The sequence below is a fragment of the Argentina silus genome (assembly GCF_951799395.1).
Source record: "Argentina silus genome assembly, chromosome: 19".
Classification (NCBI taxonomy): domain Eukaryota; kingdom Metazoa; phylum Chordata; class Actinopteri; order Argentiniformes; family Argentinidae; genus Argentina; species Argentina silus.
The window spans coordinates 3847489-3872488 of NC_139673.1; the positions used below are offsets into that span (position 1 = coordinate 3847489).

The 25000-nt window shown below is 46.9% G+C and overlaps 4 protein-coding genes across 5 annotated transcripts in view; 3 read left to right on the forward strand and 1 right to left on the reverse strand.

Annotated features, from left to right (window-relative positions):
• Window positions 1-5644, forward strand: part of pde8a (phosphodiesterase 8A) — a 41273-nt gene extending 35629 nt beyond the window's left edge. Inside the window, exons 18-22 of the mRNA XM_083691547.1 lie at window positions 1-145; window positions 1255-1387; window positions 2417-2581; window positions 2955-3084; window positions 3340-5644. The exon at window positions 1-145 is cut by the window's left edge and continues 73 nt beyond it. Of these exons, the coding sequence (XP_083547673.1) occupies window positions 1-145; window positions 1255-1387; window positions 2417-2581; window positions 2955-3084; window positions 3340-3446 (680 nt within the window). The 3' untranslated portion in view covers window positions 3447-5644. The remainder of the gene's footprint in view (window positions 146-1254; window positions 1388-2416; window positions 2582-2954; window positions 3085-3339) is intronic.
• A 1611-nt stretch (window positions 5645-7255) lies between these two features.
• On the forward strand, window positions 7256-14059 carry LOC310819630 (KH homology domain-containing protein 4-like). Its single transcript, XM_083690949.1, has 14 exons — window positions 7256-7367; window positions 8158-8446; window positions 8556-8675; window positions 8958-9037; window positions 9121-9173; window positions 9276-9475; window positions 9785-9993; window positions 10667-10727; window positions 11062-11119; window positions 11434-11669; window positions 11963-12076; window positions 12483-12568; window positions 12686-12810; window positions 13284-14059. Exons 1-14 carry the CDS (start codon window positions 7339-7341, stop codon window positions 13412-13414), a joined length of 1791 nt encoding a protein of 596 aa, XP_083547075.1. The 5' UTR covers window positions 7256-7338; the 3' UTR covers window positions 13415-14059.
• Window positions 14060-14094: 35 nt separating this feature from the next.
• On the reverse strand, window positions 14095-21427 carry fsd2 (fibronectin type III and SPRY domain containing 2; the record flags this gene model as incomplete). Its single annotated transcript, XM_083690835.1, has 13 exons — window positions 21358-21427; window positions 20768-21064; window positions 20415-20510; window positions 19950-20183; window positions 18924-18946; window positions 18502-18623; window positions 17587-17751; window positions 17222-17356; window positions 16786-16939; window positions 15950-16083; window positions 15584-15716; window positions 15224-15400; window positions 14095-14347 (listed from the first exon to the last, which is right to left on the reverse strand). Exons 2-13 carry the CDS (start codon window positions 21044-21046, stop codon window positions 14095-14097), a joined length of 1905 nt encoding a protein of 634 aa, XP_083546961.1. The 5' UTR covers window positions 21047-21064; window positions 21358-21427.
• Window positions 21428-21767: 340 nt separating this feature from the next.
• whamm (WASP homolog associated with actin, golgi membranes and microtubules) overlaps window positions 21768-25000 on the forward strand; it is an 11336-nt gene continuing 8103 nt past the window's right edge. For both annotated transcript variants that reach the window (XM_083691194.1, XM_083691195.1), the window contains exons 1-2: window positions 21768-22396; window positions 24295-24468. In XM_083691194.1, the coding sequence (XP_083547320.1) occupies window positions 21827-22396; window positions 24295-24468 (744 nt within the window). In that variant the 5' untranslated portion in view covers window positions 21768-21826. The remainder of the gene's footprint in view (window positions 22397-24294; window positions 24469-25000) is intronic.

Sequence of the window (25000 nt, forward strand, 5' to 3'; positions counted from 1 at the left end):
GCACCAACAGCTTCCTGTGCAACGCAGGAAGTGAGCTGGCCATCCTGTACAACGACACGGCGGTGCTGGAGAGCCACCACGCCGCGCTGGCCTTCCAGATCACCACCAGAGACGACAAGTGCAACATCTTCAAGAACATGGAGAGGTATGGTCTATCTATCTGTCTGTCTGTCTGTCTGTCTGGGCTGTCTGTCTGTCTGGGCTGTCTGTCTGTCTGGGCTGTCTGTCTGTCTGTCTCTCTGTTTGGGCTGTCTGTCTGGGCTGTCTATCTATCTGTCTGTCTGTCTGTCTGGGCTGGCTGTCTGTCTGTCTGGGCTGTTTGGGCTGGCTGTCTGTCTGTCTGGGCTGTGTCTGTCTAGGCTGTCTGGTCTGTCTGTCTGGCTGTCTGGGCTGTTTGGGCTGGCTGTCTGTCTGTCTGTCTGGGCTGTGTCTGTCTGGGCTGTGTCTGGCTGTCTGGGCTGTCTGTCTGTGTGGGCTGTGTCTGTCTGGGCTGTCTGGTCTGTCTGTCTGTCTGGGCTGTCTGTCTGTCTGGGCTGTGTCTGTCTGGGCTGTCTGGTCTGTCTGTCTGGGCTGTGTTTGTCTGGGCTGTTTGGTCTGTCTGTCTGTCGGTTAGTCAGTCTGGTCTGTCTGTCCGTCCTTGTGCCTGAGCAGTTTGTCTGTGTTTCAGAAAACCTCTTTAGCTCAATGCAATTTATCAATGCAATTACTGCAATTCGCCTACTGTCTAAAGACTATAGGCTTTGTGTGTGCATGTCCGTGTTTCTGGGGCGGTGCGTGCGTGTGTGCATGCGTGTGTGTGTGCGTGTGTGTGTGACGGAGGCAGGGCAGTAATGTGATTTCAGTCCCAGAGCAGAATGGCTCACATGCGCCAGTTCCCTGTGAGGGGGGAAGGTGAACAATGACTCCATTCATCCACACTGTCACTGCAGTCAGAAGGCTAAAACTGTCCAGAGGGACTTTCATCATATTTACCCCATTTTCACCCCCCCCCCCCCTCTCTCTCTCTCTCTCTTTTTCTTTTTTTCTTATTCTATCTGTCTATCGTTCCATCTATCCATCGTATTCTATCCATCTATCCACATATCTCTCTCTCTTTCTCTCTCTCTCTCTCTCTCTCTCTCCTTTTCTCTTGCTTGTTCTCTCTCTCTATCTCTCTCTCTCTCTCTCTCTCTCTCTCCTTTTCTCTCTCTCTCTCTCACACACACTCTCTCTCTCTGTCTCTCTCTCTCTCTCTCTCTCTCTCTCTCTCTCTAGGAATGAGTACCGTACTCTGCGTCAGGCCATCATTGACATGGTGCTAGCGACTGAGATGACCAAACACTTTGAGCATGTCAACAAGTTTGTCAACAGCATCAACAAGCCAATTGCTGCCCTGGAGGAGAATGGGGTGAGATGGAAAGAACAGGAACATGGACAAAACAAAGCTGTGCTTGAAACATGTTTGTGTTCATGATTTTATTAGATGTTTTTTTTTTTTTTTTTTTCAGGGTTCATGTACAGTACATCTCAGAGGAAGGCTGTTGGAGGTAGAAATCGGAGGACGGGCTCATTGTAATGCATGGGCATACAAACACACGTGTTTAATACAATTCCTTATTCCATTGCGTGCGTTACAATGAGCCTGTCCTCCAATTTCTACCTCCAACAGCCTCCACTGGTATATCTTGTATGTTGCACCAACAGTATGGCCTTGAAGTGTATTTGCATCTAGGGCTCCTGCTGACCAGAAATCTACGGTCATATAACAACATAGAAAGTACAAAACAGACGGAAATCTGTCCATGTCAGGCGCCGTCACTTAGATACAGCAGTGAGAGCTAACATTGATGTTTGTCAGAAAGAGAGGATTCTGGTTGAGGGGAGTCGTGGCCTATCTTAGCCCTGAGCCCAGACTTCTGTGTGAGGGGAGAATTTTACAGGCTGGTACCATCTTTCTCATCCCCATGTGGAATGCACTGCACAGCCATTTTAAAGGATCACAGGCCTTTTTAAGGAAAATGATCGGAATGCTCGCTCACTTTTTTTTCCTCAAGTTTTCTATGTTGAAAACTACTAGATTTGTCTCAGAAAAATACTCCCCCCCCCCCCCCCCCCCCCCACACACACACAAATTCACTAACTCAGTTAAAACTTTTGAGATCTACCGAGTTCATGAACTCAGACGACGCATCTTCCTTTTTTAAGATTTAATCATTAGAATTTGCCTGCATGTGCTCCCCCACAACAGCTGCCATCCAAAACCTCCTGACAGTCGTGTCAATTCTGTTCTTGAGGCGCAAAGTTGCGACGCTCGAGTTGTCTTCAAGGTTGTTCTGTGGTTCCTGGGCACAGAGGAGCTGTCTAACACAGTTAAGAATCAAACAGAAACTTTGGTGTGCGTTCCCGTGCTCACGGTCTGGTCTCTCTTTGGTCTCAGGGAAACGGAGACGAGGAATCCGTCAAAGGCATCCTGACGTCTCCCGAGAACCGCATCCTTGTCAAGCGCATGCTGATCAAGTGTGCAGACATCTCCAATCCGTGCAGGCCGCTGGAGCTGTGTATAGAATGGGCCGGACGCATCTCGGAGGAATACTTTGCACAGGTAATGAGGGTAGACGAACATGATGCAGCAATTTGGAACGTGGATAGAGTAAAACAGCCTCGTGGTTGTGTTTGCTATGCATTTAGAATGCACAATCGTGTGTGTGTGTGTGTGTGTGTGTGTGTGTGGGGGGTTGAACAGTATGCCTCATAGAGTTACGTGTGTGTGTGTGTGTGTGTGTGTGTGTGTGTGTGTGTGTGTGTGTGTGAGAGAGAGAGAGAGAGAGAGAGAGAGAACAGTATGTCCGGTAGAGTTACCTATGTGTTTAGTATGCACCATCGTGTGTGTGGTTTAAACAGTACGTCTAGCAGAGTTACCTATGCACAGTATTTAGAATGCACTATTGTGCGCGTGTGTTTCTCTCCCGATGTAGACGGACGAGGAGAAGAGGCAGAGCCTGCCCGTGGTCATGCCTGTGTTTGACAGGAACACCTGCAGCATCCCCAAGTCCCAGATCTCCTTCATAGACTACTTCATCACGGACATGTTCGATGCCTGGGACGGTAAGAGTGGCTTCTGTGTGTTTGGGGGGCACATGTAACACACTGTAGCCATCAGCTCTCACTGGTCTGTAGAGTGTGTCTCTGTGTGTACTGCAGTATGTGTTTGTGTCTTTACAATAGAATGTGTCTTGTGTTTTGTGTCTGTACTGTAGTATAGGTCTGTGTCTGTACTTAATGTATGTGTCTGTGACTGCTGCTGACGACAAACCTAAAACCCAACTCTCCTGACACACTCTGTGTTGTGTCTCTCTCCAGCGTTCGCTGACCTGCCCAACCTCATGCAGCACCTGGACAACAACTTCAAGTACTGGAAAGGCCTGGACGACCGGAAGCTCCACAGCCTGCGTCCTCCTCCGGAGTAGGCGTCTGCTGTGTGGTCTGGTCAGCCCTGGGCCCCGGGCCTCTCCCTGGCCCTCCTCCTCCTCTCCTCTCCCTGCTGGGGTGTCTCTCTCTCCCTGCCAGCCCAGCCAAGCCCAGCCCAGCCCAGCTCAGCCCAGTCGCCCGCGGCCTCCCAAGCCTTCACACTCCTGCTTCTGTAGCACACCCAGCGTCCACACGTCTGTCCACGCAGGCAGACAGCAGGGCAACACTGACTGACGGACGGACAAGCTGCAGCAACGCCAGGCTCCTGATTTTGAAAAGCAGTCAGCGTAAAACTGAGAACGGACATACAGACAGACGGACGGACGGACGGACGGACAGACGGACGTACACAAAGCATCCTTATAAACTACTAGTGCCTGTTAGGCATTGGCGGTGCAGCCGGTCAGGTGACCACCGTGACTGATAGACTCTCCTCAGAGCCAGCCTGATGAAGCATCCATCCATCCATCCTCTAGTAAACACACGGGTCCCCCCCCCCCTCCCCCCCCCCTCTCTGTCAGAGGAGCACATGTTACTGTCTAGAGCTCTGCTGGTTCACTGGTGGAGCTACAGAGAGACACTGACTGGATCTTGAGAGGTTGTCTGGTCTGGGTCCTTCAGAGAGAAACCCAGGATCAGACGGTGGAGAGATCACAATGATGCAGTGTCGTCAAATCCACATCAGACCGTGTGAAACCCGCATCAGACCTTCACCTGGCAGTGATGGCAAAGACCGGATTACTCTCTCGCGCCCCCAGAGGCCACATCACAGAACTACACTCCACCCTTTTTTCTTGCTGTATTTTCATTGTTTGTTTGTCCTTCAGAAGCACGTCCACTAGTCCTGGCTAGGAAAATCTGTGGCGACACCAGGCTGTCCTACGAGACACACAGGTGGGGGTGTTTTCATGGGTGTTCAGGGTGTGGAACTTTACTTAGGCCACTGGTGAGAGACACAAACTTTAACATATTGATCATAGGTATAATTACAGACAATTTGGTATATTTATTTTGTTTTAGATGTTCCATATTTTCTATACTAAAAATGAATAAATACATAAATGAATTAATTAGCTGATGAATAAATAAGAACAAAGTAAAAAAAGAAAGAAAAGCCAAAGCTGATTAACATGAAGTACTATAACTCTACGAGTCTTGTCCATGATTATTATCCATATGAAACATTAACATTATAAACATTTTTATTTTCTTATTGCAAGTACAGTACCCGTTTCAATGAACACCTTTGTATTGCACTGTAAACAACAATGGAAATGTCTAAGTCTCAGTGATTTGCTCATGGATTGGATGTTGAATGGAGAATAAGCTGTGTTGTTGTTGATCACTTCTGCGAGTTTGTGTGTTCATCGTTGCAGCAATCCCTTACGTGCAACTCCTGGTTTAACGCTGTAAACCGCACGACATCCGATAACAGCAGAAATCTGTGAAAACATTTTGGACTTGAAAGATTTTTTCTCCCAGAAATTTTTGTATCTGGTTTATCCTACTGAAAAAGACTGCCTTATTTTATACAGTATTTATACAGTACATCCCACTGTGCAACTGCAAAGGACATCTGGAGTTTTTAATAACATAGTCCAAAAGTTATGTTCAAGTAAATCTCAATATTTTTATAGACTATGAATTTTACACTGGAGTGACAGCAATGAGAACAACCATTAGCTATCTGGATACCTGTGAAATGTTTAGTCAGTGGAGGGGCATTTCAGTCATGTATACAGAGACATTGATGCTTTAACGAGGGGTGTGGATTACACAATTGTCTATCACTGTCTTTAACCAGTCTCCTAGAAACCAGCTTGCTTTAATTTTGACACACATCGTTCTATATTGGCCATTTGTCCAAGACCCTTATATGCGCAGACAGACCACCAAGGGGAAACTGTTCTACCCAAGGTTGGTTACAGATTAGGATACTAATACATGTTTAAAAAAAATGTTGCTTATTAAGATTATTTCTTATTTAAACAGTATATAAAAATGCCATAACACATAAGCAAACGTCGGTTGATGAAGTACCAACCGCGGTTTCTTTGTTTCTCTCTGTAAGACAGAATTGTACACTCAATCAGGGGATTTGTTTGTTCCTTCTGATTCACTACTACTTCTGGTCTGAAGGCACCGAAAAATGAAAAAATTAGAAATTATTCAATGGAAAATAAAATAATGACAATGACTATTTTGCACCATGTTTTCAGTAATGATCCCGTTACTCTCTGTCTCACTCGCATACACACATGAAATGAAATGCTTTCATCTCGTATGGCAGAGAGATCTCACTTGTCACCCGTTGCCGATGAAGACAGCCTGCTGTTACAAACAAAACAACATTGCTCATTTTCACAGCTGGAATGCACATGATGTACTGTATGTATCTACAGTATACTATATATCTCTACATTTGTTACACCTCATTCTGTGAGTGTGTGTGTGTGTGTGTGTGTGTGTGTGAGAGAGAGAGAGAGAGAGAGAGAGAGAGTGTGTGTGCGAGAGAGAAAGACAAATATAGATCTCAATCATTTATCAATAGACATTCTGTGGTTACTTCTGGTCCCTGGGATCATGGATGACAGTTGGAAACAGTGTGCAGTATCACCATTCACACTTCCCAGCCTTGCCTTAATGACTGCAGCGGTGGTGTACTCTGCTGGCGATAGGAGTAGGCTGCAGGTTGGGTGAGGAAATACAATAATACCCCGAAGTTAGTTAGTTTTGTTTACTGATGTACATACTTTTAAATTAATCTGTACAAAATATGTAGGGTAGGTCAAACATTCTTAATGGGGTGGATAGAGTCAATGAATCCTCTTGTAAGAGACGCCTTAATTATACACGTACCACAATAGATTGAAATAGCAGATGGCAAGACATTTGAAGTACAGACACGTATCGGTACAGTACACACACACAACAGCCTCATCACAATGTAAACAGGAAGGTTGTTTGTCACTTAGCAATGACAATGAATGTGATGCCATGTATTGGGTATGCCATGTATTTATGTATTGGGATCAAATTCACCATCATTGCCTTATCCCAAGTGACAACACAACCATCATTCTGAATGTGTTTAGTTATAGGAGAAATTGGACAGTTGTGCAAACCCTTGGCACCCTGCTAAAGCAGTCGCTCTCTGTTTGCCCCAGTCAGAAATGGTTACGCTGAAAATCATCTGTGCCGTGTTCTCGGGCAGCCTGCATGTGGTGTTTGACTTGGATGAATCAGGAGCTGGCCCCAGGCAACTCAACACAGAAATGGGTCAAAATGGCACAAATTGAAGAGGACAACTCTCATCCATCTGTGCACTTTGTTTTGCACTCAGATTTTGTTCCAGTTGTGCTGTGTTTGTCTGTCAAACAAACACAGCGCAAGTAAAGTAAGTAAAGTAATTTCTTTGCTTTCATGTTTATATATTTTTTTGAAATATGTAAATATGTATTGAAAATGTTTGTGGTTCATGCTTCAACTGCTGAGTAGGGCCAGGTCTAGATAAGAACATGAACCGCCACACTGATAATATGCGGGGAAAACTCTTCTTTTATTAGAAGTAGACTACCTTAAAATAAGGTAAAGACAAAGGGGCATGTTGAATGTGTTTGGTCGAGTGTTTCCAGAGACGGGCCTGTTTTATTATCTCTGGTCCGCTTCCTCGCAGGTCAGGGCCAGCGCTGTGGAGGTCTGCTGCGTGGGGCTCGGCTCTCGCGTTAGGTGAGAACCGGTTACATAAGAGCGCGACGAGGGCCTTTGTACGACAACGGCGGAAACCGCCTTTACGATTACGCCGTTATCCTCCGACCAGATCCCGGACGAATGCTAGTGTGCTAGCTGCGTGCATTAGGACACAGATTCTTTAGCGAATTGACTTGTGCTATGTCTTCGGGGATGACAGGGCAAACACCGTAAGTTACTAGTTGTATTTAGATAGCTATGTATGCCAACGATGGTGTGTCAGTAAACATGTTTTCGGCTTTCGTCGCTCGCTTTTAGACACTAACTGTGTGGCTAGCTAACGTTAACTAGCCACCTAAAGCTTTTTTTTTTTCAAAAAAGAGATCCACACAGTAGCTAAATATAATTTGGCTCAGGTATCTAGTTAGTTAACGTTACAATGTTCACGTCTTAACGTTAGCTAGCTAGCCACATTCTCTTATTTACTTCAGACTAGAATTATACCGGTGCTAACGTTAGCTAGCAAAATGGTAACGCTATCGTTAACTTAACAACATACCATCATTTTTTTTGTTAACGTCAGTCAATTTCGCTTGTCGGTGACGTTAGTAACTGTACAGTGGAGGGTCAAGAAAGCGGTCTCTCTCAAGTCATGGTTTCCCGCCGATACAACCCTCCTAGAGAAGTTATTTGTAAGGGCTAGAACAGGCCAAAAGGCTTCCAGAGTGCCGAGGCCTACTGACCCTACGAACACAACTAAAGTAGACCAGTCGTCTCCTAATACATTGAGGCTATCCATATCAGGGGCAGTGTGGTTGACCAGTCTCTCTCACCCTAGCCACGCATCATGGCGTCCAGACTCCTGGCACACTTTTTTTGCAAGCTTGTAGAGCTGTGTGTGAGACAGCAAGGGGATTGATCGTAGGATGTAGGCTAGTGGTATACAACCCTGGACCTACATGCACCACACTCCACATGAATTGAATTGTGTTCTTATTTCCTTGCACCATGTGTCCACAGGTGCCTAACCAGCAGCAGATGGGATCAGCCTGCCCAGCCCAAATCGAGGGTAGATGTGCCGCAGGGTTTTGTGGGGAACACATCCCACCCTCTCGCCTCATCGGTGGCGACGGCTCCTACCACGTGCACAGGGGTCACTACCACCCCGCCGTCAGCTCAACACCCGGGGCCTGCGGACAAGCAAGCACCTCAGGGGGGTGTGGAGATGGCTGCTGCCATGGCCGCCAAAATTAACGCCATGTTGATGGCAAAGGGAAAGCTGAAGGTTCCTCCGCCTCTACTTTCAAAGGTGCTCAGTTATATTTAATGTGTCACCCTAATGGATGGTTGGCTGGTGTTTTAAATAGTCTGTTTATTGAATCGGTTAAACTTATAGCGATCAATACCATCTCCCTCAGATTCCTCCTTGTCTTGCCGTGTCCAGCACTGCTGATGAAACAGTGGTCACCGAGGTGGACATCAACGACGTACCCATAAACTCTCGGAACCTGCTCACTAAAGGCAAAATACAGGAGGAGGTAAAAGCATTTGGAGTTTCAGTAATAATAATATGCCATTTAGCTGACGCTTTTATCCAAAGCGACTTACATTGCAGTGAGGTGCATACATTTCAGTATATATGGTCCCAGCGGGAATCAAACCCACAACCTAAGCGTTGTTAATGCCAGGCTTTACCAACTGAGCCACAGAGGACCACCAGTGGGTAAAACCGCTTGAGCATAATGTCATTGAAATCAGTTTTGTTTACTCATTCAAAGCCGTGTCTGACTAGTTTTTGGTTGTTGTTTTTTTAAATATAGATTCGCCAGTTCAGCGGGGCTGTAGTCTCCACCAAGGGCCACTACATGTCTGTTGTGGACAAGTGTCATGGCAAAGGAGTGTATGTATTCAGTTGTTACTGTGCTTGTATTGGATCTTTCCTGAGCTAGCCATGTCGTGTTCTAATTTATTTTCTTTATTTAGAGAAAGGCCTTTGTATTTGCACGTCCAGGGAAAGAGTCAAGAAGAGGTCAATAGTAAGTAACATCTTGATTTGGACTTTGGTGTTGGTCTCAGTATTTTCTTCTCTATCTTACTATGACTGCTTCACAACAACATTCTCTTCCTTGTGATGTCAGAGGCTGTGATGCGGATAAAGGAGATCATCTCAGAGGATGTGTTGCGGATGGCGGCAGCGTTGGGACGGCAGCAAATGCCCATCATGCCCCCCCTCACACTCTATCCCCAGCCCCAGAGGCCCGCGGGGTCCCCCCACGGACCACGGACGCCCAGCCACAACCACCCTCAGGGACACAGACCCGCAGCTCCTCACTCTGGGGTGAGTAGAGGCCTCTGGTCTCCCGTGTCACACGTCCACTGCTGGAGGTTAATGAAGGTGAGGCCAATTGAGACCATGTGGCCTTCGCTGATACCGACCTCCCAGAGTAAAACAGCAGAGAGAACAACCCCGGTCTCCAGGCCAAGGCCAGGGTTACTGCTGCTGCTCACAATGCCCCTCGTCGTATAGGTTAACCAAGTACAATTGAATGTTACTAACGTAATACTTGGTTTTAGAAACCTGTTGAATTGACTTCATCGACCCAGAAGTATCTGCTGATTGACTCACACCTCCCATGTCTTCTCGCAGAGTTTTGTGCACACAAAGATCTTTGTGGGTCTGGACCAGGCGCTGCCCTCCTTCAATGTGAATGAGAAAGTGGAGGGCCCGGGGGGCACGTACCTGGGCCACATCCAGACAGAGACCGGGGCCAGGGTCTTCCTCAGGGGGAAGACCTCCGGCTACATTGAACAGGCGTCACGACGGGAGTCCTTTGAGCCACTCTACGTCTACATCAGGTGATGATGAGTGCATTTAGCACGTAGCTCGCTTTTCCCCTCACCTCATCCACCAGCACCTTGAGGATGTACGGTGGTAGCAGAGTTGCGCTATCACACGTACGTGGTCCTCTGTGGCCCAGTTGGTAGAGCGTGGTGCTAACAACGCTTAGGTTGTGGGTTTGATTCCTGCTGGGACCATGTATACTGAAATGTAAGCACTCACTGCAATGTTCAAGTTCAGTTCAGTTCAAGTTTGTTTGTTACGTCTCATACACGAGTGCAGGGAGTAAAATTCTTGGCTTGGTTCCTTGACAATGCAGCATACAATACAAATACGCAGTAGTGCAATGAGGTAGGACCAGACAATAAGTGACAGTTTAAGATAAGTGAGACGGTTGGACAGTGACGATTGTTGGGGGCACAAGACAACAGACATGAGACAATTGCAGTATAAATAGTAGAGTAAAAAAGTAAAGTGGTTCTTTTTGTAAGTCGCTTTGGATAAAAGTGTCCGCTAAATGGCATATATTATGTGTACCCCACACCAGCTATTTCAGGTAGACGGCTACTGCAGTGCTCAAAGTTTGATGTACCATCTGCAGGTCTTGTAAAGTCAATTCTTGTAAAGATTATTCCTAGCTAGGGCTGGGACATTTTTATCGCATTTTAAATAGTTAAATCTGTTTTGTAGCCACCCAAACTCGACTGGATTGGAATCAGCAAAGAAACTCACTGAAAGTCTGCTGGAAACTGTAAGTCGATACTTTTATCTCTCCCGCTGCATGTGAAGTGGTGAACTTTCCCGGTAGTGACCGAGCTTGTTGGAGGTATAAGAAGGTGACACTATTGAAGTGTGTGGTTGTCACCGATACCCACCTCCCAGAGTAAACAGTAGCGTGAACCTCCTGGCCTCCAGTGACAGGTTAAGAGTGCTCTGCACCTACTCACAATTCAAACCAATATTTATTGAATCTTTCAAGCAAAAATTAATCTACAGAGTGCTCTGTTTAGTTGGACTGTTAAGTGGCCATTGAATGTAACCCTAGTGACTTATCTGGCTCCTCATACTGTCCTCCTGTTCACCAGGTGAGGGCTGAGCACTCGCGCATGATGTCCATCTACACGACCACCGGCTCTACTCAACGTGAGTGTTCTCTCTCTCTGAGGCCTTCTGAATCAAATCAATTTCTTCTACACATTTCGTACAACCAATGCAACTATTTGCAGCACATTTTGTACACCGGTGCAATAAAATGTGCTTTTGCAGGAAAGTATAAATAACACCAGCAAAATACCAGACCAGTCTCTGAGTCGTAGACACTAGCCGCTGTAATTAATCCCCCTCTGTCATCTTTAGTGACAGGACAGTTTGGAATATTCAAGTCAGGGGTTCAAACCCTGTGCGTTTGCCTTGTGTGAGACGTGATATTAACTCCATCTCCTATACTTTCATTTCAGCATACCCAGCACATGGATATCCACCTAATAGCAATTACTCTAGCCAGGGGTCCTGGTATAACTACCCAGCAAATGGGTACGCAGGAGGCTGCTCGGCGTACCCAGGAGCCAGTGGTTATTGGAGTAGTGCAAATGGTCACCCAAGTCATTCTAACCTGTCGACAACCCCTCAATCTTCTCAGGCAATGGTTCAGTATCCTGTGTGTCCTAGGAAACCACAACCCTACCTGATGCAGGTACGTGTTCCGCAGGCACACGGATGGTCTGGTCTGAGAGAATGCCTCGTCGGTCAACCTAAGAAAGCTAAAAAAAGACGTCTCTCACCTGTACTCTGAATTCTGTTCCTAAGCTGTAGCCTAAATAATGGTTAGCTTAACCATATGATATAACTGTTTACGATGTCTTTTGGCAACTAGTTTCAGTTTTTTTTTGTTTGTTTGTTTTTCAAGCTGCCGGTTAGTCATTTAGAAAGAGGTGGCTTTCTACAGAAGCCCAGAGTGTATCACAATGTTCTCCCACTGTCTCTAAGGACCCTGGGAGCAGTGATGTCACAGAGACCGACGGCTCCTCCGGCAGCCCTCCACAGACGGGGAGTCCCAAACGCCGCTTCCAGGAGGAGTCTGAGGATGAGCAGGCCTATCAGGTGAGCCACAGGTTCAACCTGAAGGGGTGGAAGCCAGTGACGTTGGAGGTATAAGAAGGTGACACTATTGAAGTGTGTGGTTGTCACCGATACCCACCTCCCAGAGTAAACAGTAGCGTGAACCTCCTGGCCTCCAGTGACAGGTTAAGAGTGCTCTGCACCTACTCACAATTCAAACCAATGTTTATAGAAACCTTCAACCAACAATAACCTGCACTGAGTGCTCTATTTGGTTGGGTTTTTCTCCCAACTGTTGAAGGGATATTGAATTTACCCCTGGAGAACCCTTACTTTCACCTGTCAAATGTTGTTCTCAATGAGGGGGTGAAACAGGGCCTTTAAGGCTCCCAGGCCACTCTGTATATTGAGTACTCTGAGGCCTAATGGTCTGTCTGTCTCCTCTCAGCCTGACTGCAGCTCACCTGAGGCCAAAGCCAGAGAGGAGTCTCCACCTCCGGCCCCCAGTGTGGATGAGGGAAAAGGAGCAGAAAGGTTTGCGAATGTCTTCATGTTTCCCAGAAAATTGCAGCGATGGTGACCCAAGGTTTAGCAGATTTCAACTGCATTTCTACCATTGCTTCCATCACCTCCGTCCTCTTCTGTCCCCAGGATGTTGATGCCCCCACCACCCCCTCCCTTTGTGGCCTTGGCCCCCGTGGCACGCAAGAGAACCAGAGAGACTGTGACCGTGCCAGCGAGCCCACCCTGTCTGCCCAGCACCCCCACCCCAATGGGTACGCATCTCCCTCCTCCACTCCCTGTGGCACTGGCCTGCAGTCTCTCTCTCACACACACACACACACACTCTCCTGTGGACCTGAACGATCAGACACTGTTATATAAAACGGCTTCTCCCCTCAGAGTATTGGAGACCTGTGTTCGATCCCCCTGGGTAGCAGAGCCCACTAACTCTCTCTTCCTGTACATGTTCTTTGTCTTCCCCCTTGTCTTCTCTCTTTTACATGTGTCCCTGGACCTGACTGTTATGGATGTGTTCTCCCCTGGCTGTGGATCAAAACCAACTCAAAAACCACCGCTAACATGGGGGCTCCTCAATGGTGTTTTTTTTTTTTTTGGTTTGTTTGTTTTGCACTCTTTCTTTCTTTTTCTTTCTCTCTCTCTCTCCCCCCCCTCTCCTTGTCCCCCCTCTCTTGCTTTCTTGCTCTACTTTTTCTTTCTCTGTCTCTCTGTTTTTGTGCCTTCGCAGGTGTGCCGGCGGAGGTGTGTGTGAAGAAGAGGAAGGCGGCAGATGCGTCAGGGCTCGTGCCCTACGGAGGGGGGGACTCCTCCGACGAAGAGGAGGAGAGGACACGGAGCAGTAAGACGGCTAACTCATAATCCCCTCCCCCCACCCCCTTCCCCTCCCCCCCCAAAGTATCAAGTCCACTTTCGGCCAAAGTCTAGCTCTACCATTTACACCTACGGCTGCTTCTGTCATAGCTCAGACTGACCCCCACTGCCCCTCCAACAGGAAAGGAATTTTACAATGTAATTACTATTATAAGACAGTTTTGATGAAAAGGTCACTTTTAATTTGAAAATGTTTAAAAGCATACTGCTGTTCATTGAATGAGCCCTGCCCTTCGTGTTCTCATCACTTGCTTTGCACCAATGACTGATCATTGTGTATATTGTAACTTTCAGTGGAACTTTTTCTTATTTTGGAAAATGGTGTAAACCTGTTCCCATGGAATACTGTAATAAAAGATTTGAAAAAATCCTTTTTGTCTTTTGTTATCCTGTTCATACATTTATAGGAAACAAAAATAGAAAATAGTCACGGTAGGCTACTACTGATGGGCCCGGTCCAACTATAGTCAATTATGGGTCGGGCCAGTCGGGATCTATGATGACGAGGCCCCAGAAGATTATTAAAAACAACAGTTGTATTGATTTGTATCCGTAGACAACACTGAAGGCACTGATATGCAAACATCATTCCCCACAGGCTCCGTTTGGGCCTTGTTATGAGATTAGTAATAGAAGTGTAAACAAATGCAATAGTCGGTGCCGTGACTTCAGACCAGGGTGATGTACTCGGGAGCCTCTATGCTGTTGTGTACGGTGAGCTCTCCAGGGTTGTCTAGAGCGAAGCAGGGGAGGACGTAGTGTTGGAAGTGGCAGTGGAAGGTATGGAGGTGCTGATCCAGCTCCACGTTGAAGAAGGACAGAGTCCCACTCTCGTAGTCCAGTGCCACCCCTATCCTCACAGGGTTCATCGTGATCCTGATGTCTGGACTCCAACCGTTGTGCAAGAACTCATACTTGTGCCTTAAGGGGAGAGTTCAGAGAGATAATATAATTCAGCAGACACTTAAAAAGCTATTTGCAGTTAATACACGGTATTAATATAAGTGGTCTCATGCAGGAATCAAATCCACTCTGCTCTGGTGTTGTCAGCACTAGGCTCTAATACATTCTGGAAGGTGTAGACGTATAGATGCCCAATGCTGTGCCAAACACAGGACTGTACAGGCTTTAGGCCTACGGTGGATTAGAGTTGTGTATTGTCTGGCTCTGCGTAGGCACACACAATACAGCACAGTGGGGAGACGGTGTGTCACACTGTGAACATTAAAGCGCATTCACACAGTAGAATGGTGTGAGATCCCTTGGTGAAAGATGATCCACCGAAGTGACAATCCAACTGTCCTGCTTTGTGCCAAAAATAGAGTTGCTATGGCAACTGCTATACGGTGATGATATTCTATTCTATGGGATTTTTTTTCGCAAGGAGACAATATAGTCTAACTGCTCCCAATAAGGCTTGAATGCACGATGCACAACAATTTTTGCTTAGGCAGGGAAGATTTTTTTTTTTTTTTAACGACTAAAAATATCCTGCGTTGGCCTAGTTTTCATATATTGTGTGGCAGTCCCTGGGTGGATAAGCATACATTTTTCTTAGAGAATACCAACACAAGCTCAATTGAAGACACAGACCCGTAGAACGCTGTTTCTCAACCCCACTGTCTGTCAGATATTTAGATGACACACATAGTGCCTATAGCCTCTACAATCCACAGACAGGAGTTAACACAATGGACAGACACATATAAAACACCGCAACAACAGCCAGGACAGACACAATCACAATGCTAGGAAACAAATCTACAAACCACACCATTTGGGCTGCTTGGTTCTTACCTGGACGGTGTGAGGACGTGTCTCATACACCAGGACGTGGCGTTACCTCCCAGGTACGAGTTCCTCTGGGTGTCCTCATAGGCCACGCCAATCCTGAACTCTGTCCCCTCCTCTACCTCCACCTCCCAGTAATGTCTGCCTCGCACTGGGATCAGGTCTCCCAGGACAGCCACACATCTACACAACAAACATCACAGTAATCCCAGGATTATTATCCAATGTGCAGTAATCTTGTTTAGCAGGTTTGAATGCCTGAAGTTGGCATGCCTTACCTGGCGACGGTGTTGGTTTCAACCCTGTGATTGGCATGCCTTACCTGGCGAAGGTGTTGGTTTTAACCCTGTGATTGGCATGCCTTACCTGGCGAAGGTGTTGTCATTAAAGTTCATGGCGCTGAGTGACAGCTCCTCATCTCCATAGAACATGGTGAAGCCATCCTCAGAGATGGACAGGCAGGGGTGGGCCGTATCCTCCAGTAGATGGAAGAACGTACCTACACACACACACACACACACACACACACACACACACACACACACACACACACACACACACACACACACACACACACACACACACACATGCACACACACACACACACACATATACACACACACACACACACACACACACACAGGTAAAGCACACACAGACAGGTGAGGCCAGGTCATGCAAACATCCTGTAGTTGAGTAAACCATGGCGTTCAGCACGGTATCACCTCTCACCAGTTGTAGAGACCGTAAACGTTTCACTCCTCTCACTGGGACCTCCGATATTCACAGCCCTGACAGAGATGAGGTAACGCCTTCCAGACTGCAGCTGAATCAGACTCTCACAGGTGGGGATGGCCACAACGGACCTGGGCCATAAGCACATGGGATGTCGGCCATCAATTCCTCTTCAATTCAGTCACACACACACACACACACACACACACACCCCACTGATGGGACAGTATTCCTACTAAGACTAACACCGCTGGCGGGGCCAAAGCTAAGAATAGCTATTCTAGGACATATCGGTCTGAGGACTAGCGGCCTGAGTCAGCAGCTATGCGATCCTGAGAATTCAAAAAGTCCCCCAGAAGTGCAAACAGAGGCTCGTTTGTGGTGTGGTGTGGAGTTGGTACAAAAGGCTTGTTAATGGATGATGCTGGCAGGGATATTAATATCATGGGACTCAGGTTTTCTGGGTTCTTTCGTATGGGACATCAGGGACAACTCACTCCGGTCGCACTGGGGGAACAAGTACAATGTTCCTGTTGCCATGGTAAAGTGGGGTTTCTCACGCCACACACCTAGGGCCTCGCCAGAGCAGTATGTCCACACTCAGTGACGAAATTCAGTGACCCTGCTCTCTGTGTGTGTGTGTGTGTGTGTGTGTGTGTGTGCCTGCGAGTGTGCGTGTATGCCTGCCAGCATGCGTGTGTGGGTGCTTGTGTGTGTGTGTGTCCATGCGTGTGTGGGTGCTTGTGTGTGTGTCCATGCGTGTGTGTGTGTGTGTGTGTGTGTGCCTGGCAGCATGTGTGAGTCTCGTGTGTGTGTGTGAGTTTGCTTCTTACTCAGTGACTCCGCTCTGTCCTCCGTCCATGCCCATCTCACTCAGCTCCACGGTGTAGGAGTCCACTGGGTTGGTGTTTCCTGACTCCCAGCGAATCAGAGCAGCCTCAGGGCAGCTGGTGCACTCCCTCTGTCTGATCACCGGGGGAGAGGGGACTGCGGGGAGAGAGAACAGGGGCTGGGTGTCATTCTAGAATGTTCTCCCATCCCTCTGCCCTTCATAGGCCACTCTGGCCATATTGAAATGGCTGGAAAGATAATAGCCGTGTAATGGGAACTCTATGCAGACTCAGCGGATGGACAGCCAAGCTAGGACCATGGCACATTTGTGAAAGCTGTCACAGTTTCATTGCCTCAAAGTCAAAACCTAAAATGGCGTTTCTGAGTGTTACCTGTCATATAGAGACAGTATTCTGGCTGGGCTGAGTGGGGTATCACCTGTCATGTAAACAGCCTTCTCGCTGGCTGGGCTGATGCCGGTCGTGTTGGTAGCTGTCACCCAGAACTCATACTGGGCGTTGGGCAGCAGGTCTCCCACAGTGCAGTGGGTCTCCTTCACCTTCACCATAGTCACTGGGGAGGAGACAGCAAGCACGGCTGACATGTCAGAGATACGACACCACCGGCTTGGTTCACACTCACAGCATTGATCCAACCTGGTTAGCACAATTCAATTTGGGTGCTATTTAACAGATGCTGTTTGACTCACTTCACTTTGGGCAGGTTTGAGACCTGTGTCTTAACACCCCAGGATGTGTGAAATATTTGGTGTGAAATATGAATGCTGTCATCCCAGCGGTTACCATGGGGTCCTGAGGCGCTCTCTGCAGGGGTGTCCTCGGGCACGGGTCTGTAGTACAGCTCGTAGTACTCGACCGTGTCGTCAGAGAACAGGCTCCAGCACACGCGCAGGGACGTACGCGACGCAGAGTCCGGGATCTGGGGGTTGACGACGGGGGCCGACGGGGCTGCGATCACATACACACAATCATAATCACATGACATCCGGAATCACAGTCTCACATCCATAATCACATTACATCAAGAATCGCATTACATCCAGAACCAGTCTCACATCCATAATCACATCCATATCACATCACAATCATAATCACATTACATCCATAATCACAGTCTCACATTCATAATCACATTACATCCATAATCACAGTAAGTTTGTGATTTACTAAACTGTCTGCTCTACAGTACAGATTTAAGAGGTTTTAGTTTGTGGGCAACAGTGACAAAACAGCATTTCTCTATTTCATTTATGAGTCATTGATTTTTATGATCATGACATACATGGTGAACACTCCTGATGGGCAGGTTTGAGACACAAAAGAATCTTAAGTGCATATTGCTGCAGCAAATACAGTATGTTCAGGAAACATAGACTTTGGAGTATGTGGCCTTGTGATGAGTGTTCCTGAACAAACAAAAGCACAGGGGTGATTCATATCTGACGGTGAATCACAGACAGCTGTCACAGTGAGTGTCTCCTTTTATTTCAGTTAGCGACAGCAACAGTGTCAGAATGGGCTTGGTCAAACCCTTTCAAACATTCAAGAAAGGAAATCGCTCAACATTGAAGTAATTTGTCTCTAAGCAATCACTATTTATGGAAGCATAAACCCCCCCCACCCCCGACCTGTTTTTATATGGACGTATGAAGTCAGGAATGATTTCTTTCGGATGTTGGGGTAATAACCACATCAGACCTGGTACGATGTTGATGGAGTCCATCATGGTTTTGACGTCCGACATGTCCGCGAGGGGCGTGTCAAACTCCAGGGAGGTAGACAGCGTGAGGTCCACCTCTTCTTTAGCAAACTCCTTCATTCTGTTTGGAGAGACACGCGAATTGGGTTGTTGGGTCACACAACAGCGCATCGCAAATAAGAAGCACAATACAGCTAGCTTGTGTCGTGCTATTCAAAACCAGCCATGAATCACAGAGCAGATTCACAAACATCCATTGACGTCCCATATTTTCGTTGATCAAAGATGATAGAAACAGAAACAGATGCATCCAAATATGACATGCGTGGATTCAGGCTGTCATTATTCATTAGGGGCACAACAAGAGTCAGTCACAGCAGTACCATGCCATGCTAGACAGGTTCTGCTACGCTCTCTTTACCTCTTCAGGGTGGGCATAACTGCCTGTCAACAAAGAATTCAGAAAATATTCAATTTCCACAGTGTGCCTTGATGTTAAGAGAATGACAAACCCTGCACGTTGCAACAGCAAAATGTACTTTGAATGTGGAGCAGATATCCATTTCACAGAGTTCAAAATAATAAAACAATATATATATTACAAGCAATATTGAATAAATGGTGTTTCTCAGGCCATTTTATTTGGTCACACTTTGTATGTCATTGCACAGATACAGTTCCATGTGTATTAGGGGAGGCTGGTGGAGGTTGAAATCGGAGGACGGGCTCATTGTTATGCATGGAACGGAATGAGAAATGGTATCAAATATTCCAGGTATTACAATGACTTGGCGTCCATATCTCTGACGACCTCACCTGGGACGAGCACACCAATCAGGTGGTGAAAAAGGCACAGCAGCGCCTCTTTCACCTCAGGCGGCTGAGGAAGGTTGGCATGGGGCCCAAGATCCTGCAGACCTTCGACAGGGGAACTACTGAGAGCATCCTGACGGGATGCATCACTGCCTGGCACGGCAACTGCACCGCCCTCAACTGCAAGGCGCTGCAGAAGGTGGTGCGGTCAGCTGAGCGCATCAGTGAATGTGAGTTTCCCTCCATTCAGGACATTTACAACAAACAATGTGTCAGCAAAGCCCGGAGGATCATCAGAGACCCCAGCCACCCCAACCACAGCCTGCGTATTGTGTTATTTGTATTATTGTATTATTTGTATTGTATGCTGCACTGCCAGGGAACCGAGCCAAGGAATTTTACTCCCTGCACTCGTGTATGAAACGTAACAAAAAACATGAACCTTGAAACTTGAATGAACCAGCCCTCCACGTGATTTCTGCCTCCACCAGCCTCCCCTGATTATTGTGTTATTTGTAACTACATTCTACAATACGCAGTAGTCCAGTAGCTCCAACCAAAGCCTCCACCTCCTGTCGCTCTCCAGGACCAAGGTTGTTGACCACTGTAGGACAACCACATGACAGATACACACCTGGAGAAAGAGACGCTTGTTCTGGCTGCGGTGCAGTCCCTGAGCCGCCTCGATGAGCTCCTTGGAGGCGTCCAGGGTCCTGCCGCAGCCCAGCAGCTGGGTGTACAGAGCCTCCAGTTTGCCCTTCTTCTCTTCCTCCAGCCTCGCCGCCCTCTCGTCGTACCGCTGAGACAACGTCTGCAGGACGTCGTTATAATGCGCCTCCAGGTGTTGCTCCTGACGACCGAAATTCTCCTGCACACATTTCTGTTTTATTTATTTCATATATTTTTGGCTGAAAATAAAACATGTTAAAGTTAAAAGTACAGAATGTACACGCTTACCATGGATGTGATGCTATTGTACCGAGCTCTGCATTCACCCTTTATGACTGTTTATGGCGGTTTACATAAAAAAAAATGTCTGAACCGAGTGCAGAGTACACTGTCCTCTAGTTATACTGAATGTATGTTTGAAGATGTTTACCTCCACAGTGAGGAATATCTCCTCCAGATGACCTGCGAAGTTCTCCATCTCAGCAACCTTCTCCTCCAGCTGGCTCCTGGTCTTGTTTATGACCTTCTGAAAGAAAATTGAGACAATAATGCAACACTGAGGGCATGTATATTGAGGGCATGCTACTCTACCGTATATGGTATTATTTTCAACGGTACTTTGAGCAATCAAGGGGAATAATGTATTTTATCTTATTATCCTGGAGAGCATGTTTGATTCTGTAAGGCTAAATACGTTAGAGTACTTCAATCATGGTCAAAGGTGTTCTGACGTGCCTTCATTTTCTGTTCATTATGAGCCGGTGATTCCTACAGTATCCCTACCTCTGGCACAAGGTCAAACACATCGTCGGACATGGGGGACGACGGCTCCTCCTCGTCAGAGGTCATGTACGCCTCGAACCTCAGGGACTCGTTGGTGTCTACTGAGAAACGCTGGAAAGTGGAGCCGACGGCCGGACCCTTCTCTTTTCCTCCAGACCCCACGACAAAGGGCTCCTTGGTGGGCAGAGTCTTGTTGACGTTCCCCTCAGGCTCCTCGTCTCCACTCAGGCCCTCCTCGGTGATAATGTCCAGCCTCCCTTCTCTCATATCATACTCCATAATGGACAGATGGACTTACTGCAGGAGGACAAAGTCAGGATTAATATTGAGACCATGTCCTATACTGTGTGCCGATCGACTCCCTGCTGTTTGTGTGTTTACTACTGCCTCTGCCAAGAGGTCTGAAACAGAGGTCTGAAGTGCACTGGCCCTGTTTATGATCACTGCATGCTGTTTACCTTCAATTGCTACATATTTAGGTAGTTATTAGTTAATTACGTTGGAATTGGAAGTAATAACGAAACAGCTAGGTCTAAGCACACTGCTCATATCACAGTCCTAAAACAAAGATTAAGAAGGGTTAAGATTACCTGGACGATATATCATTCAGTATTTCTTCCAGTACAAGTGACCATTTGAGCAGCGTCGTTTCAGACGGCCATTGGTCGTGTTTGAGTCAACCACACAAGCAAGGTTTGAGATAAATATAGATGGGACCCTCAACATGCAGGCAGCTCAAGTGTCAAACTGGATGTTTTAAATGTGTCTGACTCTCCACGGAGTCGCCATAGCAGAGTTACACTGTATCTGATTCATGAGCTTGAGATATTGTTGTCATTATGTTACTGTTTTGCTTTGAGTGTTTGTTACATTGTGGTTATTATTTCTGTGCACTTGCTCGTCATCGGTGACACCGTGCAGCGAACGGCAAGAGGCTGGAATTCCCCGAGCACGTGATCTAGAAAGGTCAAAGTTGAAGGTAAAGGGAAGGCTACGTCATACAAATGGCGGACGGTGTAAACACAGCATCGAAACACAAGTTTTAAATGAGTAGTAAATATGAATAGCATAGACTATGAGCGTTTGGACAGTTTAGACGGTTGGGTGGCGATCAAAAGTAACATATTTGAAGAAAACGAGGCATTTAGGCTCGGATTTATCGTACAATGGAATGTCATCGAGTCCAAGTTCGCTGTCACTTGTCACAACAGAACTCTTCAGCGACAGAAGCGCAAAGGCGAGCTGGCTGTGGGGGACACGGAGACAAGCTGGGCTGGACTGTTTTCCGTTCACGATTTAAAAAATGTCCATCGTCAGTTTACATGTGTCGGCGATGTCCTGGCTCCGTATTTTCCGGACCTGTCAGACTTTGATGAGGGTAATATCTGGGACTTAATATTTCTGAATCGGACGTCAAATCCAGAAGACGAGAGAGATCTGGACACACCTTGCCGCAAACTTGAGAAGTATTTCAGCACAGCGATTGATATCTGTGGGCGAAAGATAGTGCTCGACTCATTATTCTCACAGGATGAGCGGGATGTGGAGGAGTACTTTGAGAACATGCTGGAGTTCAAGAGCAAAACGATGCAGGATGAAGTGGAAAGAGCGAAGGACCACCTGCGAAAGGTGAGCGACACGTTAGCTCGGCTCAGCTCAGCTGTCAGGCTGGGTGGGGGTCATGTCGTTGCCTGGAAGTGTATGTCACCCTGCTCCGTTCACTTCTCTACTAGTTTCACTTTCATGTGGGGCACTTACTTCAGTTGTACTGTTTATCCTCATCGTCCATGAGGTGAGGGTTGCAAATCCACAAATAAAGACTAATCTCAGCCTTATGTTTCTAACGATGACAGTTTATGATAATGATATCACATCTAGACTATATTTTATTAATAAACCAAGTGCATTTTTAGGTGAGCCACAGAGGATGCCCAGATTATAAAACATTACAATATAAAGCAATACCTAAATGTTCAAAAGACACAGGACAGCTCCCTCCTCTGTTATCTGTGTTATGGTGCTGTAATCCTGTGGGTGTGCTGTGCTGAGAGCAGTGGATTAGTCTCAGAGAGAGAGAGAGAGAGAGAGAGAAAGAGTGGGAGAAGAGTGGGCTCCCAATCCCCACCCATCCTTGCTAGTCCTCAAAGGCCAGTACCAGTGGGCGGTTTAGAGAGAGAGGAGGGGGCGAGAGAGAAATATATGAGGGGGGGGGGGGGGGGGGGGAGTAAAGGAGGAGGGAGAGATGGATGGATGGATGGAGGGGGCGAAGAAGTGAGAGAGAGGGAGAGAGAAAGAGGTGTGTGTGTGTGTGTGTGTGTGTGTGTGTGTGTGTGTGTGTGTGTCTGAGAGAGAGAGCAAGAGAGGCTGCTGCAAACTCAGTGACTCACACTGCTGTTTTACACACACACACACACACACACACACACACACACACACACACACACACACACCTGATCTGTTGACAGAGCCAGTGGAATTAACAGCTGACTCATCCTCTGTAAAGTGTTACATGTTGGCCAACATCTCAAAGTGGCATAATAGGCCTCCATCTCTCAAACACAGTTTATCAACACCAACAAGGTTGTTTCCTGGAAACTTCACACCGTAATCTTCCATCCTTATTCTATTCTATTCTATTCTATTCTTATTCTATGATCTGTAGTGCTATGAAGCTGTTGGGACACTCACCCTTGGCTACCAAACCGAGGTGTATCACAGGGAGGAGGGTGGAGGTAGAAGTCGGAGGACGGGCTCATTGTAATGCATGGAGTGTGTGTTTGGTACCGTTCCTCATTCCATTCCATGCACTACAGTGAGCCTCAAAGGTCCTCTGACTTCTACCTCCGCCAGCCTCCCCTGGTGCGTTACAGGGCTGAAGAGCCTACATGGTGACTCATCACTTGCAGTGAGCGCTAACTCCCTGAACTACCCCTGTTAGACTAATGAACAGCCATTAAACTGATCACGACTTTGGACTTTATGATTTCCTGCCTCATCTTCAAATGGGATGGAACAGATCATAAAATGAACTGGCAGTACAGTTAGACTTACTCAGTGCGCAGGATCACATTTGGTTTGTAATGTGGAAATGTCTTTGACGGTAAATCATGATGTAGCCTACATGTATGTCATTAATGTCACATGTTAAAGGTAACCTGTCAAAGTAATGAGGTTATGTTACATTTTGAAATGATCAAATGAAAAATGAACTAAATGGCAAAGCAACTGAATTCATGTGTAGGCCTATGCACGGTAGGCTGTCTGTGGTCCTTTAAACCGTGGTTTATCCTAACATCAATACCAACCATGTCAGTGACAGCACATGTTCCTCTGTGGCCCAGTTGGTAGAGCATGGCGCTAACAGCGCTTAGGTTGGGGGTTCGATTCCCGCTGGGACCATATGTACTGAAAAATGTATGCACTCACTGCAATGTTAAGTCGCTTCGGTTAAAAGCGTCAGCTAAATGGCGTGTATTATTATTATTATTATTATTATTATTATTATATATCATGTGTTCTGGGTCCAGATCATGCTGAGTCACGGCGGTGCCGACAGACTGGTCCGGTTGCTGCAGATCTACGACCAAGAGGACCAGGCTTATCAGGACCTGGTCACCGTGGCAACGCACTTTTACCAGTACCAGCTGCAGCCCTTCAGAGACATGAGGGAGCTGGCCTGCCTCTGCAAGATGGAGATCCTGGTAATGATGTGTTCCTTCAGTTAACTAGGCTAGCACACACTTTTAGACAACGAGACAGTGTGTTTGGTACAGGGGAGGCTGGTGGACGTAGGAATCGGAGGACGGGCTCATTGTGATGCATGAGATTCCTCATCCCTCATTCCATTCCATGCATTACAATGTGTTTGAAGGCATTACACAAGTGTTTGATACCATTCCTCATTCCATTCCATGCATTAGAATGAGCCCGTCCTCCGATTTCTACCTCCAGCAGCCTCCACTGGTTTGGTGTTACCCAAGTGGGCATCAACCCTAAGACTGAGCCATGGCATTCTCTGGAACTGTGATTTGTGTTTCAGTGTTTTATGTTGCGTTAGTCTCAGTGAGATAAAAATCCATTTTTATTGAGTACGAGGTTTCAGGAACACTCACACAGTTGTGTGGATCTGTCACAAACTATCTTTACACCAAAGTGAAACGAGGCCAGCATTGAGAATCATCGTGTCATGGTGATAGCATTAGTCATTATTAACATTGGTTCAGGGGTGCTCTC

Bases quoted from the DNA above. Each gene is read 5' to 3' on its own strand.
- LOC310819630 (XM_083690949.1), top strand. From the start codon at position 7,339: ATGTCTTCGGGGATGACAGGGCAAACACC. The intron at 9,476-9,784 runs GTGAGTAGAGGC...GTCTTCTCGCAG, and splicing joins CCGCAGCTCCTCACTCTGGG to AGTTTTGTGCACACAAAGAT. The intron at 9,994-10,666 runs GTGATGATGAGT...TCTGTTTTGTAG, and splicing joins CCACTCTACGTCTACATCAG to CCACCCAAACTCGACTGGAT.